Below are 19,501 nucleotides of genomic sequence, written 5' to 3'. Positions count from 1 at the left end.
TTGATGTGACATCCTAACGGACCACATCAGCTCACAACACATGGTTTGCGAGACAAACTATGGCTCTGCACAAACAATGTTTAGTACATTTGTCTTACCTTGAGCCACTGCACTGTTCTCAAGTGCAGTGACCTTTTTCTCACTGGCCTCCAGCTTCTTGTTGGTTTCCTCTAGAGCTCTCACATTAGCTTCAAGCTTTTCTTCCAGAGCGCCCAGCTCCTTCAGCACTGTGTAGAGTGTTGGATCACAGCTCGGCTGCGTTGCTGTTGAGGTTGTTGGCAAACTGGTTAACGTTTCTACGTTCTGGAGAGCATCCTTCTCGACCGAGGTCAGGTCTTCATGTGTGAGTTCTGAGATCTCGTTCTGATGGTCGTCGCCTCCAGTCTGGCACTCAGACAGACCAGCAAGCAAACACACCACCATGACCACTGACAGGCTCTCCATTCTTCAGCTTTGAAGGTCCTCTGTAGAGATTTGAAATGACTGACAGCAAGAAGATAAGTGTTTATAAGGTAGTTCAGGTTAATAATTGTTTGGCTGAAGCAATACATTAATCAAAGCTGGCGCAAAAATATCAGATAAGCAAATAAACCTTACCCTATTTCCTCACGGCATCTTGTTTTTTGATCTTTTTCTTTATTGAATTACAACTTAACAATCAGTGACTTATTCATTGTAAACTACCCCCTTTTCTTATACAAAATAATGTAGCATGCTCTAGAATAAGAGCAGAATTATGTCTCCTGATATTCTACTATTGCACTGAAAACAATTGCCTCGATTCATTTATTTTATTGTTTAAGGATATAAAACATGTTATGGAAATTAATGTTATGACGAATAATAACTAACAAAGTCCAGCTTAACTATTGTGGTGTCATAAATACACTTAAAACAGTTTCCATCTGGCTCCTTGACAGTTGTTTGTAGGTTCACTATTATGTGTCAAGGTTACATTGGAAAAAGGCGGGGACATATTTTACCTGGGTCTTTATTGACTCTAGTAAACATTAAAGTTCATCAACATTTTTTTCCTTGATGAAAATCACAATAAAGTGAGAGCCGAGCTTCAGCTGAAACTGAATCTCTCTGACCCAGTAGCTATGAATAGCTGCTGTTTATGCAGTGAGGAACATTGAATCCATAAAAGAGTTAGGAGGAACAGACAGAGTTGTGAAGGGAGCAAGACTAGATATGAGAGAGACGCGTAAGTTTATTAAATCAAGACTTAGTTGTACGTCATCTGTAATTTAATACACAAAACCCTTTGTGGTTAGTAGTTTAAAGAGAAGGTAAAGCCCAGCCATAGGTATGGAGTTCAGGCATTACCTTCCAATGGAATGGGAAGAGAAATGGAGGAGAGAGAAAGAGAGGAGGAAACGAGTGATTGAAGAAGGTGACGAAGAAGGTATTGAACAGGACAACCGCGAACTGAGGAGGATCGTGGCGTACAATGACTCCAGGATGGGGTTGACGAGAGGGAGGGGTAAGAAACAGGGCTCGGAGGTCACAATGAGCGGTGCTCGTCTGGTAGAAATTGGGCAGCAATTTGGGGATGAAGGACTTGGTGATAATGTCCACACATACCACAGTGAAACCTATCCTAAAGAGGTATTCAACGCCCTGAAGGAATTGTGGGAGTCATCTGTACTCACAGACCTGACTCTGACCACTGATGATGGAAACAGCTTTGATGTGCACTCCCCTGTTCTTGCTGCTATCAGCTCCTTCATCCAAGAGAGATATCGAGGCGACTATGACGATCTAGAAGTCCAAAGGCGGTCAGTGTCTCTGTCTCCCGAGGTTGATCATGTTGGGCTACAGGCAGTTTTGGAGTTTGCCTACACTGGAGCCGTGTTGTCTTTGAATAAAGACAGCATATCCTCGATTGTGGCTGCAGCACAAGCGCTGGGCATTCCTAGAGTGCTGGATCTCTGCAACAAAGGGGAGTGCATGGCAGAAAGTGGGAGTCCTACGAAGGAAGACTCAGAGATATCTCCCATAGAACAGATGAAGATTACTCTTCAGTCTATTCACCAGTTGTGGACAGACAGAGTTTGGTGTGATGTGATCTTGGATGTGGACGGTGCTCTATTCCATGGTTAGTATACAGTCATGCTGTTCAGACAATTTGTAGGTTTCTTCTTGTCGATTATTCGATAGTGATGAACTGAGCTCTTCTTTCGGCTGTCTCCAGTCCACAGAGTTATCCTGGCGGCAAGCAGTGACTACTTCCGCGGGATGTTCACCTGCGGGATGAGGGAATCCAGTCAGACATGCATTGCCCTTCCCTTCCTGTCACCTTCTGAGTTGGAGGCTCTGATTGGCTGCTCCTACAGTGGCACCCTTCCGCTTAGCTGGGACTGCGTCTTCGAGCTCTCCTGCATGGCCCTCCAGCTCCAGTTCCAGCCTGCCCTCTTGCTTTGCCTCAAATTCATGCGTCAGGAAATGGAGGCGAGCTCCTGCCTGGATGTGGCATCTTTTGCTGAAGCCTACGAGATGTCAGAGTTGCTTGAGGAAGCCAACGACTTTGTGCTGATGAACTTCTGGGAGGTGTCCGCCACCTCAAAGTTTCAGGACCTACCAGCGGAGAAGCTTCTCGGCATCCTCCGCTGTGATGATCTGTGCGTGCCCTCAGAGTTGGCTGTGTTTCGAGCTGTAATCTCTTGGATTGAGGCTGACCCTGATGAGAGGTTGGGCCAAGCTGGTGCCCTGATGACCGGAGTCCGGTTCCCCCTCATGACCTTTCGAGAGTTCAGGGAGGTCAGGGCCATTAACCTACGCATGGAGAGCTTCGGAAACCAAGAGGTGGAACTCTATAGTTCAGCACTCAGGGAATTTGCTTTCAGCCTTCCAGAAGAAACCCAGGATCAGTGCCGAGTCCGCCGTCCCAAAGACGCCCTGGTTGTGGTCGGGGGTGACCAGCTGAACCCAGATGTGGGACAGCGCAGACCGAGCAGGGAACTGTGGTTTGCAAACTCCTTACGCAGTGGTACGGGGTTGGTGAAGCAGGTGGAGTGGCGGAGGCTAGGTGAGATGCCAGACAAGCCGAAGTTCAGGCATGGAGTAGCAGCAATGGTGGGAAAGTTATATGTGTTTGGAGGATGTTACTACTACTGCAAGGATGACATGATGAAATCCGCCTACAGGTAAAAAGAGAGAACTGGTGCACAAATATCCTCTTCGCCCTTTGTCCCACAGAAACATAGCCGGGGTCTGAATTTTCTATATTTACCTTTTTCCTTCATCGCACACATGGTAGTTATGACCCCGTGCAGGGCTGCTGGAAGAGGCTAGCTGACATGCAGGAGTTTAGAAGCAACTTCTCAGTGGTGGTACACGGACAGCGTCTTTATGCCATTGGTGGAGACAAGGAGATCAACACCAACATCGACAGCGTCGAGATGTACAACCCAGACACCGACTCCTGGAGGTAAGTTGAGGGATGTTACGCTTGAGGTAGAATATGGAGGCCTAGCTTTTGGATTGGTTGTGAACAATTGAATGTTTTTACAGTGCCAGTTTGTTCCTGCTTACCTCCCAAATACTATGAAACGAGAGTATCCTTGTTTAAGGTCAAACGATAGTCTCGTTTGGACTGACATGGTTATAGGTACTAGATTTATTTGGTGTCCCCCTAAACTGTCCTTCCTGTCCGATGCCTCTCATTCTATTTACCCAGCTTTGTCCGGCCCCTGGACCAGGCTTTGAGCGGACATGCTGTCACCGTCATGGATGGAGGAATATTCATCTCTGGAGGTTTCGATTGTAAGTACGTGTGTCTGGTTTCCATGTTCCTGTACCACCCAGAGAGAGGAGCCACCTACCTGGCGGACCTGAGCCATGACCGGGCCCAGCATTGCATGGAGCCCCTGCGAGGCCGTCTCTATGTGGCCGGCGGCGTGTGCAACCTGAGGGAGTTTTACACCGACCAACTGCTCTGTGAGATGTATGATCCGGTGGCCGATTCCTGGACTGCTTTCACGTCACTGCCCCAGCCCCATGTGAGTGCAGCCTCAGCCGTCCTGGAGGGGAAGATCTATGTACTGGGAGGATACCGCCAGGACGATTACAGTGAGACTGGACTGGTCCATCGGTTCGAACCCAGTACACAGCGATGGGAGAACATGGGCAAACTGCCTGGGGCTTTTACGGACATACGGGCCTGTCTGCTCCGACTGCCTCAACACTTCAGACTTTAGTAGCTCAAAATTATAATGTTTAGAAACTGAGAGACATTTTGAGGTAGATCTATTACTATATGTTTCAGCGAGTTGTTTTTGTCAGTTATATGGTATAAATTATAGAGCTATTTGTCTTTTTTTCTCCTCCCCGTTTAGTATACTAACACGTTGCATGAAATATACAATCTCAAATACTGTTTGGTATATATTAATAGTTTAATCATCTATCAATAGTATATCACCATATGATATGTAGCTCTACATGTTCCTTTTTCCTAAATGACAAAACTAAATGTTGACTCATGTATATCAATCAGAGTAACAAGCAAAGCAAAAATAACATTGTTTTACCGTTATTTAATCATAACATTTGTATTTTATTTATTTCAATATGGTATCTCAATCGGCGAAATAATCCTCTAGGTCCTTTAGTGCGTTTGAAAGGTGTGTCACTAATCTTTCAAGCACACGAATATTGCTGTTTGCAGCAGCATTTGCTTCTCTTCAAGGTCTATCTGAATCTCATCGAGGTGGTAAATGTTTTTGTACTTTGAGCAAAGAGTCGGTGTTTCTTGTCTTTGCTGCAGGTCACACCTCCGTCTGTGTGGGCGTTTTGAAGATAAGCTTCTTTAAAGAAGATAAGATAAGCTGTAATTAAATAAATTGTCAATAATATGAGTATTGAAAACATTTAAAATGCTTACATGGCTTTACTGTACATGTTGATGTCTGTCACATTCCCTATTGATATTTTACTGGCAAACCCGCTCACAAAATCCTCCCAGTTGGCTTGTTGGGACTCGACTCCAACTGGGGACCCCGAGGGCCTCAACACTGCTTACTCACTGACATCCGACGACCCCTCTCAGTGAGGAGAGCGGGTAGACAAGCCGCTGTGGGAAAACAACACCCTCCACAAACTGCGAGAAAAACAACCCAGAGACTGTAAATTTACAGATAATTGGAAATGGAGCTCAGGGCGTTGCTTCTGCTGACGCTGTTGGGACTCTTGTTTGGGGAGCCGGGGTTTGGACAGAGAGGCGACATGAATATTGACGAGTGGCTGAGTGATAAAGGGGAATTATTAAATAAGTTTGGGCACAAGCTTAAAGACATAGAAGCTCTGGAGGCCAGGGTCAACGCGACTGTAGACGAGCTGAAGGGACAGAAAGCTGAAGCGGACAAACTGAAGGAAGAGAATGAAGGTAATCTTCGTTATGATGAACTATTTCCTACACTCATGTAATGTTCAAGTAATGTTTTTGTTTTTTTCAATAACTGAATTAAAAAAAAAACTTGTACAGGCCTTAAAACGAGACTTAGTGCCACAGAGGAGGAGATCAACAAGCTGAAACAGAGTAATGCTAATGGTGAGACGGTCAGATATCTTTGTATTTAAGTCTCTGTGTTACCATCCTTCAATTTTACACCGTGCAAACCATTGCATCTTTCGTATATCAATGTCTCCATGTAACTTGTACACAGCCCCGCGGATCGCATTCTCGGCCTCTTTGGCAAACTTCGGGGAGATTTACAAAGGACCGTGCACAGACAAGGCCCTGATTTACAAACGCGTCTTCTCAAACACCGGCGATGGTTATGACCAAAATACAGGTACTGTGCATTCTTACATCGTGTGTGTGTGTGTATGAGTGTTGGTTTGTGTATGTGTGTCAACATTTATTATAGATTTTTCTCATGGTTTGGCAAAGAAATGCATTCTAGATACAAGATACAATGGCTGTTTTCTCTAAGAAACACTTGCTTTTTTGCTGTTTTTTTCTGATGCCCTAAGGCCGTAAAACTCACACACCCGCTTCTGGTATTTCAAACAAGAGCAAACAAGGAGAACAATTTGCTGAGCTTGTGTTTATCAGTTTTGATTTTATTTCAAATTAACAAAGGAGTAAATGACTGAGTGTAACGTGGAATGGGTCTCTCTAAATGACACTCAACTCTAAATTGTTTAGGCCTGACATTGGCTTCAACAACTTAGTTGTTTGTGATTGGAGTAGCTCATCTTTCGTCTGCTTCTCTTCGCTCTGTTACAGGAGTCTTCACAGCACCCGTGGGCGGCCTCTACTTCTTCAGCTTCAGCACCTATGGCTACAACACTCACAACACAGGGGCCATACTAGTGAAAAACGGCGCGCTCCAAATTTCAACCCACGAGGGCGTCACGGTCGACGGCTCGGACAGCAGCAGCAACGCTGTCGTTCTGCAACTGGCCGCCGGTGACAAGGTGTCCATGGAACTGTGGGACGACGGAAGAGTGTTTGACAACATGAATGGACACACGACCTTCAGTGGTTTTCTTGTCTTCCCCGTGTAAATGATTACATCAGACACAAATAATGTGAAATCACTGTCTTTACACTCAGAAGGACACACAATGGTGATTCTCTACAAAATAAAAATCCAAGCTCATAGAGAAATTTGATAAACATGCGCATGTTTTACATTTTTTCAATAAATTCTGAGCAAAAATAAATCTTCTTCAGAACGCTATACAAACCATCCAAACGCAGCTTTCTGAACCTTCTGCAATAACTAATGAGTTCACTGCATTCACACTAAAAGTGAGACAGGAGGCAGCAGCTACATCCTGTGTTCATCGTTGGTTACTGCGGTTATTAGTGTAAACACATTTGAATAATATCTCTCATCCCATCCCAAACTGAAATACAAAATTGTGTCACAGTGCCTTTTGAACGCCGCACAGTCAATTTCTATTTATAGCACCAAAGATTCTCTACCCTACCTTTTACATGCCTAAAGGTTTACTTGATGTACAACATAAGATACCTTTATTTACCTTTATTACCTTTATCCGGATGTCAAACTATTGTCACACATGACATTATGGACAATGAAAGAATGTTAGTTAAGATGCATTGTACTAAAGTTTACATCCAACTATGACGTGTATATGTCCCTGTGTTTTACAATCGGACATCTTGTGGCAAGCGCAGCACAGATGCCTGTGTGTCGTTGTTCGGCCCAGGCATCCTGCCCATGTTCTCCCATCTGTGTGCGGTCGGATCGTACCGATGGACCATCCCGGTGTCACTGTAGTCATCCTGGCTGTATCCGCCCAGCACAAAAAACTTCCCCTCCAGAACTGCGCCTCCCGCTCCCACATGCGGCACCGGCAGAGACGCGAAGGCGGTCCAGGAGTCGTCCACCGGATCGTACACCTCGCAAGCCAGCTGGTCGACAGCGCGCGCGTTGTCGTCCACGGTGATTCCGCCGGCGACGTAGAGACGTTCGGCCAGGGTCTGCATGCAGTGGCGAGCTCGAGGCTCGGCCATGTTTGCCAAATGAGTGCTTCCTGTCTCCGGGTGGTATAGAAACATGGATGCAAGACATTGGAAGTTCCTGCTCAGCCCTCCTGAGACAAAGATCCGGCCTTGTAGCGCTTTTGCCACGTGGCCAGCCAGAGGCAGATGCAAGGGCCGCGTGAAGCTGAAGGAGAAGACATTTATATTTCAAAGGCGAAACACCAATGTAAGTTTATTTCGAGATTTTGGGCACCAATCATCACTGCCTACACAACGTGCAGATGCGTCGTACAAGCTACCCAGTTGGTAGACGGGTTGTCCAACATACCTCCAAGAGTTTCCAGTGGGGCAGTACCGTTCCACACTCTCTATATATTCAAGGTCACGATGTCCGCCAATGGCATATATCTTTCCATCCAGCACAACCACAGAAAAAGAGCATCTCTTTTCCTGCATTTCAGCCAGACTCTCCCAGCTGTTTTCATAGGGGTCAAACCTACACAGAAAAATAGGAGTAATGAGGCATTGGAAGATGTCTTTAAAACTCTAAAATCATCACCCCTCTCACCTGTAAACTGAACTCAGGTTGTCGCTGGTGCCGTAATACTTCTTGCCTCCGAACACGTATAGTTTTCCCTTGAGGACAGCGACCTCGTGACTAAACCTCTCCGGCTCTGGCATCTCTGCCAACTTCCTCCACTCCATGTCCTTTTTTATCCCTGTGTGGTTCCTCAGGGAATTAACGAACCAGAGTTCTCTGCTGATGCTGCGGCTACCCAGATCTTCAGAAATCTGGTCACCTCCAATCAAGACCAGACTCTCTTTCGGGGGATAGATCCGGCACTGACTCTCCTTGGAGCAGAAATCCTTACAAACGGTTTCATAGAGCTCTGCCAGGCTGGGATCAGACCACAGGTTCAGCAATAGGACCTCTTTGAATTCCTTGAACGTCATCAGGGAAAAGTGGATGGTTTTCATTAGTTCTTTAGCGAGCTTCAGCCTTTTCCGGGGTTTTGCTTGGATCCATGCGACCACTGCCTTGAACACAACTAGCTCGGATGAAACGCAGAGCGAACGACTATTCAAGTACTTGAGGAGCTTTTTGGCTGGCAGGTCATTGAACTTCGAGATACACGCCACCCTTTCAAATTGCTGCAAAACAAAATCGTCTGCGGCTTCAAGAAGCCGCGCCATCTCGTAGGCCTCAGCAAAAGATGCCACGTCCAGGCAGGAGCGAGGATTTATTTCTCGATGCAGAAAGTTCAGACACAAAGAGAGGGCAGGCCGGTACTGGAGCTGGAGAGCAATGCTCGTGATCTCGAAGACGCACTTCCAGCTGATGGAGAGAGCCCCGCTGTAGGAGGAGTCAATCAGAGCCTCCAGCTCTGATGCCAAAAGGAAGGGAAGGGTCACAAAGGGCTGATGGGACTCCTTCATCCCTAAGGTGAACATGCCGCGGAAGTAGTCACTACTCACAGCCAGGATGACTCTGTGGACTGAAGGGAGGACGGTAATGAGAACAGTATAGAAGACCTTTCGGCCACCAAATATTGCTAATAAATGGAAAGTCTTTGCTTGGACGGTTAATGCTTGACAAGCTATAGTCAAGGAGTTCTACTCACCGTGAAGCGATCCTCCGAGAGCCTCCAGAACGACGTCACAGCCCACTCTCTCCATCCTCAGCTTTTCGATGCACCGAAGACTGACCTTCATTTCTTCTGCAGCCGAGGTCACGTCGTCTTTCCCTCGCACTCCTGTTTTTGTGGACCGTTCCTCCTCCTCTTTGCAGAGATCCAGCACCCTGGGGGCGCCCAATGTTTGAGCCGCGGCCTTTATCTGTTGCCGCGTGTTCTGGTTCAAACACAATATGAGTCCAGTGTAGGCAAACTCCACCACTGCCTTCAACCCAACCTGATCCACCTCTGGACCCAGAGACACTGACCACCGGTGGAGTCCGACACTCGCATCTTTTCTTTCGATGTCTCCATTGTTTTGACTGAGTCTTTCTCGGATACGGAGGCTGACAGCGGCCAGGACAGGGGAGTGTACGTGGAAGCTCTTCCCGTCCTTTGTGCTCAAAGTAAGGTCAGTGAGAAGGGAGGAGTCCCTGAACTCCGTCAAGGTGTGGAATACGTCCGTGAGGTTATCGTCTTCGCAGTAAATCTTTACCACATCTTCGTCATTGCCACCTGTTTCTTCCTCCGGGGGATGTTCTGCTTCCTCATCATCCGTAGACTCTTCCTCTTCCCTTTGAAACTCACTGCGATCAACTTGAAACCTTTCTTCTTGAGTTGTGCAGGATGATTCTGCAACTGCTTTTTTCTCATCTGTCAACTTCTCATAGTCATCTTCAGCTGCTGTTTCCTTTGAAGTCTGCGTTGCTACAACGTTATTTTCATTCCTCCGTGAAATTTCATCCGGATCTTCCAATTCCACGAGATCCTTTTTCATTTCAATGTTTATTCTCTCAAAGTCGTTTAATCCATCATCTGATCTCATCAAGTCAGAATCTTCATCATCAGACTCCACTGAATCCGACAAGTGTTCTCCGTTAGTGACTGTTCTGAGCTCTTGGCTAGCGCTTCCTCGTTTTTGCAGATTTTTCTCATCCTGGGTTCTTCTCATGTGTTTTCTTAATTGCTTTGCATGGTGATATTGCCCAATTTGCTCCCGGTGCTCCTCCTCCTCATCTTCCTCCTCGACCTGCTCTTCTTCCTTGACTGCAGCGATGCTCCCCTCTAGCTCCTTTTCTCCTTCTACCCTAGCTTCCTCAAGCTCCTCTACTTGCTTTTGCACCTTCTCAAACCCATTTTCTTTTTCTCTCTGATCTCCTGCTTCCATCTCCTCCGCCTCGTCCTTCACCTCCCTCTTCTCTTCCTTCTCACCTGCTTCCTCTTCTCCCTCATCCTTTCCTTCACAGACTTCTTCTTCCTCACTGCCCACATCCCATGTCTCCTCTTCCTCCTCTTCGCTCGACTCGACTTTAACCCACAGACTTCCCCTCGCCCTCTCCCTCCATCTCTCCTTCCTCTTCTCCAGACTCTCTCTTCTCCACTCATCCAATCCCTGGAGGCATTGATTAGCTTCTACTGCCATACTGTCCAGTGTCACCCTAATCTGAGCTAATCCTTTTAAATCCCCCAACACATTCACACCTCTCAAAGTCTTAAAAATTGCAGATCACTTACTTCCTGAACGGTTTATGAGGAAAAATGCGCTGAGAAAATCCTGCACGTCCCGTCTCTTTGCTCTTCGGATGCTGCTGTTATTGTTGTGAACTGCGTCACCTCTACACCCGTCTGCAGACGCCAGCTCTCTCTTGTGTTTGTTCCTCTCCCGCCTCTCCCTCCTCCTGCATGTGTCGCATGGCTGCGGACTCACTAATCCTCCATACAACCAAAGAAGTCGCTATATTCAGAGCACTATCACAGGGTTTTTGAGAACAACAAAGGTCTGTGATGGGTTGATGCACTATAATGTAAAGTTAGGTGTCAGATTCATTTTGTTCCTCAATTTCAGTATATTTACAGGGGATACAGTTTATTCTATTGCTATTTATTGAGTCAAATGTTAAGCCTCTCCCTTTAGTGATCAGCTGAAGTTATACTGTAAAGATTTGACCCGAGCAAGTAATAAAAGAGGGAATGATCTTGGCCTAGAGGCAGCTGGATTTCTTTCCGTCCAAACCAAAATGTCTTTGGTCTTGGGATCGCTCTAAGATTAGTATTAAATACCCTCAGGGTCACCAGTGGGATCACGTTGCTCCTCCACATCCAAGACCAGAGGAATCTGGGCCATGGATAGAGAGACGTGAGGGGAAGAAACATCCTCAAGCCGTAAGAACAAAACAACTCCATTTACACCTGTTGCCCTTCGAGCTGACAGAAGAAAGCAAACAGCCGGGTTACACCTGTCACCTTGACCTAAAATATAGTCGCACAGATCACAAGCGCAATAGCTGTCAATGGATCCTTCCGAATGTATTCTCTCCTTATATTGTACCACACTGCTAATGCCATTGGGTTGCATTGTATCTGTAACAGTGTATTCCTTTCTAAGTTGCTGTTAAAGAGAGCTGCATTACTCCTCTATATCTTGACATAAACAGTTGTTTGCTGTTATATTAGTGCACCTATTACTGCCTAGTTTCAAACTAGTGACATCTTTAATGTTCTTGAACAGCATTTCAAACCTCTTTTGCTCTGCAACAGGTCATATAAGCCAGCAAACGTTGGTTCATGTCGGCCTGAGCCAATCAGGAGGGAGCCAATTTCCCTTGACTATACGAGCCACTAACTGATAGAAACAGTACGAGCTCATGTTCCCAGATTTAAAAATCTCGTCTCTAACCTCGGGCCTCTAAATGCGGCGAAATCACAGCTCTTCAATTTTGATCAACACAGGGTGAGTTTTTTTTATTGAGACGCTTTGAAGTCGAAGCGCTGTGAGTGGGTGAGTTGGAAAATGAAACTGGTGGGCAACACACTCCTACCTGAGAACGCAATGACTCTGGTCTTTTCACAGCCGTTCACATGTGAGGCAACACACACACACACGGAGGTTTAAACAAGCAGTCAAGTGAGTCAGGTTATTATTCAACACTACGCAAAAAGGAGAAGTTGAATGCATTTAAATAAATTGAGGACTCGAGCTGAATGTTTGACATTTCGAGACATCCTTAAGTGCCGCGTATAGAAGAGAGAGCAGATCGACTTTCATTAGCAACAACGGCAGATGTGCAGATGTCGGTTTTCACATTGTCGCCCACGGACGGTGAGCACTTCGCTCTGGGCAGCGGCTCACGATCCACTTATGAAAAGTCTGTTTCCTCTGAAGTCCTGATTGTTACCATGACGACGCACGCGGCGAGGAGGAGTGAGGAGCGCTAACCTCCAGGCCGTCCGTTTCAAGAGCAGCACACGCTGCTGCCGAAACCGATGAAAAGAGGCAGATTCCTCTTTATGCTCTTCTTCTGATTGTCTTTGCTTATTAAAGCTTCATTTTTAAACCGTACGAACACACTATTTCTGAAATGCAAACGTCCACTTTTGTACGTCTGTACGAGTAGCATGAAGTTGGTTAGCTTAGCCTAGCATAAAGACTGTTAACAGGGAGAAACTACTACTAGCTGTCTGCTACTAGCTGTCTACAGCTAGCTGTCTGCTACTAGTTAGCTGTCTGCTACTAACTTTATTCTGCTAGTTAGCTGTTAGCTGTCTACTACTAGCTGACTGCTACTAGCTGTCTGATACTAGCTGTCTGCTACTAGCTGTCTGCTACCAGCTGTCTGCTACTAGCTGTCTGCTACTAGTTAGCTGTCTGCTACTAGCTGTCTGCTACCAGCTGTCTGCTACTAGTTAGCTGTCTGCTACTAGCTGTCTGCTACCAGCTGTCTGCTACTAGTTAGCTGTCTGCTACTAGTTAGCTGTCTGCTACCAGCTGTCTGCTACTAGTTAGCTGTCTGCTACTAGTTAGCTGTCTGCTACTGGCTGTCTGCTACCAGCTGTCTGCTACTAGCTGTCTGCTACCAGCTGTCTGCTACTAGCTGCTAGCTGTCTCTGCACGGCTGTTATTTACAACAAAAAAAGCTTTTCTTGTCAAAATACAATCTAGTTTTATTGAACTTCTATGAATCCCAGAAACACAAAAGGGAACACACACGTGGACATACATTTAAAACTGGCATTACAACATCGGCTGAAAGTTGCTGAGTTGCTAAACATGAATCCGATTGGCTCAAACATACGGTAAATACAACCTGGTCTTAATTTTGGAATGAACATTTCTCTACAAGGATGCAAGCAACTGTGGAGAAAAAAACACACAGAAACGGCTTTTATTCCAACTATTTTGGCTTTGAACGAGTAACAATGACTGATTGTCAAGCTCACTTCTCCTCTTAAATAATAATTCATGAATATAAATACAACATAAATATTATTATTCAACATAATAGCAACTGTAAGACTGTGTTTAAATTGCTTTAACATAATTTAATTTCACTGGTGTTTTTTTTTACTGAAAACTACTGTATGAACTCGAAGAAGAAGAAGGATTCATCTTTTTCTAAATGAGTCTGCAACAAGTAAAAGTATACACATAATCTACGTATTAAATCATCACCTTTACTGCCAGATCATGAGCTGCATCAGATCTCTTCCGCTATTGCCTTTTTTAATTAGGTCATGCTCTATTTTAAAACCATAACTCCCTGTTTCCCGAAGAGAAAAGAGACGGGGCCAAGAAGGTGACGACGGTGCCAAAGAAACAGGAGACTTCTTTAAACAGCAGTCAGGATGCCGCGGTGGGTACAGAAGAATTGCATAGTTCACAGCATCATCTTTTAAATATTGTCCCACTGAGCCTGTGTGGTTTTTTTTGGAGGGTGTTTATGGTTCAAAGATTCCCCTGAAGCCCTGAAACCTTTTCCACCTTGCTTATCACTCTTGTGGCTCATTAGAACAAGGAGTGAGACGAGTCGAGGTCTATTTTTACAAACGAGGGGGTGAGAAAGCGAGACGGAAGGTGAGATTTCATGAGGGCTGAGTTTATGTCGGGTTTTTTTCCGTCGTGAACGGATCCTGGATGTATACAGAGTGAATGTATTCGACTCTCTGGTTCGAATAAAACTGGAGTGTCCAACTGCAAACGTTTAAAATCTCTATATTCTAGGAGTGGGTAAAGAAACTAACTCTAAAATATGGATGGTTATGTCTATTAAAGCATATCTAACTTACTATTCGGTCACAAATTGTGGGAGTAACTGCTTTGCGGGAGCGGGCGGAGCCTATTTTGAAAATGAAACCACCCTCTCGGGAAAACGGACGCGTGGGGTCAAGCGCTGGCCCGCGGTCGAAGGAGAGACACGATGACGATGACGAGGGAGAGGGAGAGCGGCAGCAAGAGGAGGAGGACGAGAGGGACGGAGAGGGACGGCGGCCACAGAGACGTCAGACGCCGGGAGCCCCGGGGCGGCTCGGGCGGCCTCTCCGCGTCCGGCCGGCAGATGACCAGCGGCCTGACCTGTGACACGCTCTCCTAGAGGACAGAAAAGAAGTATTATAAAGTCTTCCCTCAACTCAAATCTGAATCACCCTCCTGCAGGGATGACGTAGCTTCATGTCGGACAAGGAGTTTGCGTCGCACTGGTTTCCTTTGACGTGATCTTTCCACTGGGTTTTAAAGATTATGGCGTAAAATAAACTCAGTTGCAAACACAATTTTAATTTTAGGATACTTGCACGGTTCGCTCAGCGAGATAATATTCACCAAAGAACAAAATTTTAAGGATTTCTGAAGACGGGGTATTTACTGACGCATTTTATGTAAAAGAAGATGTTGTTTTACGCAGAAACCTTATTTCAGGCATTTTACCAAAAACCCCATTTAAAAAATAAAAACATAGACTTAGAGACTAGTGAACCGCAGTGCAAAAATGCTAACGTCTGCTAACTGCTAATGCGGATTTCTTGGTTATAGGACAATTTGGCGATGCAACCTTCTTTGGTTGATTCTATAATTCCTGCAGCTGGAGTTCAGCTCTGGTCTGGCTAGTTTGCTTGAGCTCAACCTAGACCTAAACCAGTAAACGAACCGCGCCACACAGCCGTGTGTACTGACACCAACTGGCCCCTCCATGGCTGCGTGCTCTACCTCCAGTATGGTCCGGCTGTGCGCTCGGTCGGGACTGAGCCGGAGGTTCCAGCGGTGCGACCGGTGGCTGCGCCCGCCGTCGTCCTCGCTCTCGGTGGTGTCTTGGCGCGCGACCTGCGGCCGCCTGCGCCTCCGCGAGCTGATTCGCTGGAGAGGACCCGGCTCCTGGAGTCTGAACCCATCGGTGTTCAAAAAAAGAGCACGAGGTCAGAGAAGCAGTGCTGCGTAAGACCATGCATGTGTGTGTGTGTGTGTGTGTGTGTGTGTGTGTTTGGTGCACACCGAACCTGCAATCTGTGTCCTCTATATCAGCATCTGCATCACTCTCCCCCTGAGGATCAGACAACACACACTCCTCCTGCAGAGGAATGAAACTATCATTCATATTTAATCAAATACAGAAACGTGCAAAAAAAAACAAAAAAAACGGACAAATGTAGGAATCATTTGTTGGATCCTATTTCTGAACACAACCCCCACGTTACTGTCCGGGGCTTTTATTTTGTAGTCGTTGGATGAAACGCCGATGAGCCACGCGGTGAATCATCACCGAGCGCCACGATTTGTAAACCGAACTCAGCGACACTTGGCATTTGTCTGCGTGCGTGCTCTCGCGCGTCACACATTATTATCACCATTATTATTAGGCGTGAATCAGCTGACACCTCTACACAGTAATGAGCTCAGAGACACCGAATGTGCCGATTGCGTCCGACTGGTTTTACTTTGATAGTTCTGCGTACGAAAAAACAAGAAAATTCATCTTCCTAATTGGTGCATCGTCGACAGAGGAGCTCGGCAGCAATGCTTAACGCTTTTGGGGCCAAAAGAAAAGAAAACAGAGGTAATAAAATGGCTTCTTTCAGGTGTGTTTGTGACCGGGAACGTACAGAAAATGATGTCATTTCCTCTCAATTCCCAAATATTTTTCTCATTTAATGAACGCTGTTTGTCACATGATGCAACCTGGAAACGGCCAAACTAAGACAAAAGCTAATGAAGGTGACGTGAAGATGAAACCTTCAGACACGCGCATGTCAGACTCGTGATGGTAAATACTCACCTGCACGCAACACAATGTACGTCTCTGCAAAGATGAACTTTACTTTCAACTGAGTTTAAAGGGAAATGGATTTTTGCTTTGATTTTGTTTGACATCAAACGATAAAAGAAGAAAAAACTCAGGCAACAACAGTACTACAAGACCAAGTACTTGATTATATGTTGAGGCAACAAAAGTACTACTTAATTAGGTACTACTTGATTTTGTTGAGGAAAAAAAGAGACATATTTATGTTTCGGCAACTATTGTATGAGTTGGTTATATTTAAACAACAAAAGTACTGCTTAGTTACCTTCAGGCATCAGAAGTACGTGGTTATGTTTACACAACTAAAGTACTACTTGTTCATGTTTAGACAGCTAAAGTACTACTTGTTTATGTTTAGACAACTAAAGTACTTGTTCATGTTGAACACAGGACACAAACAGTCGTCTGCTGGGTGTTTTTGTACTCATCCTCTGATGTGAAATGTATTCCTGATACATCAAAAGCAAACATAATCCCCAAGGAAATATGTTTCCCACGAAATATAATTCAAAATGCAGTATTTTTTGTGTGGGAGACAGTACTTTAGTGAGAGACAGAGCACACACAGGTCACACATCACCTCTGTGCCGTATCCCTCAGAGAACCTGGTCACCATCACCCGGTTCTTCCCGCAGTGTTCACACGGCAGCGTGTCCTGTACACACACACACACACACACACACACACACACACACACACACACACACACAGCAGGCAGCAGATGCAAAGAGGTCGGCGGGGGAAGTTAAAGGCATGTATTTAGAGCACGGTTACAGATGAAGAAACAACACCGAGCGGCGGCCACAGGCACTTAAGTGGCGAGCCGGAGCACTCACCGGCGTGGGCGTGTGTGCGTCTGAGTCAGGTGCACGGGGCCCGGCCTCGCACAGACACACTACATCTACCTCCCCACAGCTCGCCCCCATCTGAGACAAACACACACAGAGGAGGAACGGCTGTTTTGCGGCGCTTAATCGTCCCTTTTTCATCGCCGGTCACGCAACATATCGGACGAAAAGGCTGATAAATCCACGTTATTCAGTTGAACAATCACCAAAAGATGCCAGATGTTTGAGTTGAACACATTGTGTTGTTTATGTTTCAGGAAAAATGGATCTTTGTGTCCACAAAGTGTGCTCAAGCTGCTTTGTGTAAATGAATGACCTCACCTCACAGTCGTTGTCCGACGTCTCTCCGGAGGAAAAGAGGCCGTGGGGGTCAGGTTCCCTCCGCAGCATGACCTCCGACCCGGCTCACACACTCACGTAGACCTGCTGCAGCACACACACACACACACACACACACGCGCGCGCACACACAGCTCAGTAACGGCAGGTCTCAACATCCCAGGTAGCGTTGTGATATTTATGAAAGTTGATATATTTGATAGTATTTGAGCAATCATGATTGTGGTGGCCATTTGTCTAATACAGCAAAGAAAATCACAGGCCTACCCAGGTGCATGCTGGTCCTGTACACACCTCCTTCTATACATAAACCTTAGGTATTACACAATTAATAAACCAATAAACAATATAAAGACTGGTGGCTCTAGACAACTAATACAAATAATTAAACTAAATAAAAACTATCCTAATACATGCAAACAACTATAATACATAAACTTAATATAAAACTTAATATTCAATAGATAGTTTTAAAACATCCTCCAATGATGATCTAATAACGTGTATATTCTTATTTTGTCAAGCAAAGGTTATTCTAAATGGCTCCACTTTCTAATATTAATACTATTGTTTGTAATGCATTCGTGTTATTTGTGAATTAATTGTCTTATACTGCTATGACTCTTATTTTTTCTCGAAGAAATCAGATTATTGGGTGTATTTATGTGGCGTTATGGTGGACAGATGCTGCCGTCTTTACGCACGCAGCCTCTCTGTAACATCTGCTCGCCACTGTCCGCATCCCGTTACGTAAGAACCGACGACAGTCACCGCGCAGAGCCGGACAACTTTTCAGATATTAAAGACGAGAAAGACGAATATAAAAAGACAGATGACGTCATCAGCGAAGAGGTCACGCTTTCTAGTGGCAATCAAACACACACAAACTTCTTTCATATGATGAAACGGAGCAGGCTTTACCTCGTGCGCATCCCGTGCAGGAACGTGGAGTAAAGCCATAACAAAGTGAGCGGACTTGCGCGTTTAGAGGACGAGCAGCACGCGAGGCGTCTCATCGTGGCGCGGGGAAGCCGAGAGCTCGCGCTGCGCGTGAACGTTGGACATTGTGGCGAATCCCCCCCCGCCCCCCCCTCCTCCCACCCCCCACCTTGTGGAGTGACGTCAGCTCGCGGTGATGACGGGCAGCTCCACTCCACGGTGTACGGTGTAAGCGCGCGCTCACACCGGGATGCCACAGTGTACCCAAATGCGACGCGGGAGCGCGCAGCGCGGCGGGGGCTTCCGTTCAGGGGCTTTCAAAATAAAAGACCGTGTTGTGGAAAGTCAGACAACAGCTGGTGGAGCTGGAATAATCAGAGCACTGTTTGTGTTTGTTCCTTTTGTTCAGGCAGTGACTCACCTTGTGTTCTCTGGCTTCAACAACTAAAAAGATTAATTGAATATTAATTGGACTTGGATACAAAAATGCAGCGCGTTATTCTCCAAAATATATATTTTACAGCACATTCATATCCATGTGTTAAGAGCAGAAATGCACTTTGGGTCACAGGCATTTAAAAAACATAAAAAACTTAAAGTTTTTTTTTTATTTCTCTAACAATTGGTAATCCAACTTTATACTTTAAGAAAAGCCAAACTTGTTTTGTTGGTCCTGCATGTCTCAACTGTGTGTGTGTGTGTGTGTGTGTGTGTGTGTGTGTGTGTGTGTGTGTGTGTGTGTGTGTGTGTGTGTGTGTGTGTGTGTATTGAATTCACAGCTCAGCTCTTCTTTTGTAACAAATTCAGAAATGAGTTGTCTCACAGGCATCATAATGACGTCATCGTCTATGTTTTCACACATAAAAAGTCCATAAAAAGGTCCAGGGATGACTATTCCTTTTTATTTAATAGGATTTATAAATAAAATGAGCTGTGACGCTCACCACTAGACGACGTCAACGCTCTCAAAGCAAACTGGTGTGATTACATCTCTGTTTCACCTTGAACTTTATCTTGAAGCTGTGGAGACGCTGAGAGAGTTTAACTTCATTCAGACAGAGGAACAGATGAAAAGAGGGACGCATGTTTACATACACAACTCTTACTCCACACACACAAACACACACAAACACACACACAGACAGAAAGTACCAGGGCCAGTTCGGG

The 19,501-nt window shown here is 45.6% G+C and overlaps 4 protein-coding genes across 5 annotated transcripts; 2 read left to right on the top strand and 2 right to left on the bottom strand.

Moving 5' to 3' along the window:
• Positions 1–1,164: 1,164 nt before the first annotated feature.
• On the top strand, positions 1,165–4,827 carry LOC137792329 (kelch-like protein 33). Its single transcript, XM_068587963.1, has 4 exons — positions 1,165–2,101; positions 2,198–3,149; positions 3,263–3,433; positions 3,683–4,827. Exons 1-4 carry the CDS (start codon positions 1,312–1,314, stop codon positions 4,200–4,202), a joined length of 2,433 nt encoding a protein of 810 aa, XP_068444064.1. The 5' UTR covers positions 1,165–1,311; the 3' UTR covers positions 4,203–4,827.
• A 324-nt stretch (positions 4,828–5,151) lies between these two features.
• cbln11 (cerebellin 11) lies at positions 5,152–6,516 on the top strand. The gene is made up of 4 exons (XM_068588301.1): positions 5,152–5,389; positions 5,489–5,554; positions 5,670–5,798; positions 6,236–6,516. The coding sequence occupies exons 1-4, from the start codon at positions 5,152–5,154 to the stop codon at positions 6,514–6,516; spliced, it is 714 nt and encodes a 237-aa protein (XP_068444402.1).
• LOC137792209 (kelch-like protein 26) lies at positions 6,068–10,741 on the bottom strand. Its single transcript, XM_068587763.1, has 4 exons — positions 9,088–10,741; positions 8,034–8,961; positions 7,794–7,961; positions 6,068–7,649 (listed from the first exon to the last, which is right to left on the bottom strand). Exons 1-4 carry the CDS (start codon positions 10,559–10,561, stop codon positions 7,127–7,129), a joined length of 3,093 nt encoding a protein of 1,030 aa, XP_068443864.1. The 5' UTR covers positions 10,562–10,741; the 3' UTR covers positions 6,068–7,126.
• Positions 10,742–13,067: 2,326 nt separating this feature from the next.
• Positions 13,068–18,456, bottom strand: si:ch211-63p21.1 (uncharacterized). 2 transcript variants are annotated; one of them, XM_068587935.1, is made up of 7 exons: positions 18,317–18,456; positions 17,378–17,482; positions 17,045–17,134; positions 16,789–16,863; positions 15,406–15,476; positions 15,119–15,290; positions 13,068–14,503 (listed from the first exon to the last, which is right to left on the bottom strand). In XM_068587935.1, the coding sequence occupies exons 2-7, from the start codon at positions 17,444–17,446 to the stop codon at positions 14,300–14,302; spliced, it is 681 nt and encodes a 226-aa protein (XP_068444036.1). In that variant the 5' UTR covers positions 17,447–17,482; positions 18,317–18,456; the 3' UTR covers positions 13,068–14,299. The 2 variants fall into 2 exon arrangements, with proteins under 2 accessions (XP_068444036.1, XP_068444037.1); XM_068587936.1 differs by having other exon boundaries at positions 17,378–17,479.
• Positions 18,457–19,501: the final 1,045 nt, after the last annotated feature.

The sequence above is a fragment of the Clinocottus analis genome, unplaced genomic scaffold (genome assembly GCF_023055335.1).
Source record: "Clinocottus analis isolate CAN_PGR_092001 unplaced genomic scaffold, fCliAna1.0.p SCAF_21, whole genome shotgun sequence".
NCBI lineage: Eukaryota > Metazoa > Chordata > Actinopteri > Perciformes > Cottidae > Clinocottus > Clinocottus analis.
This window is presented reverse-complemented; position numbering and strand designations above follow the sequence as displayed.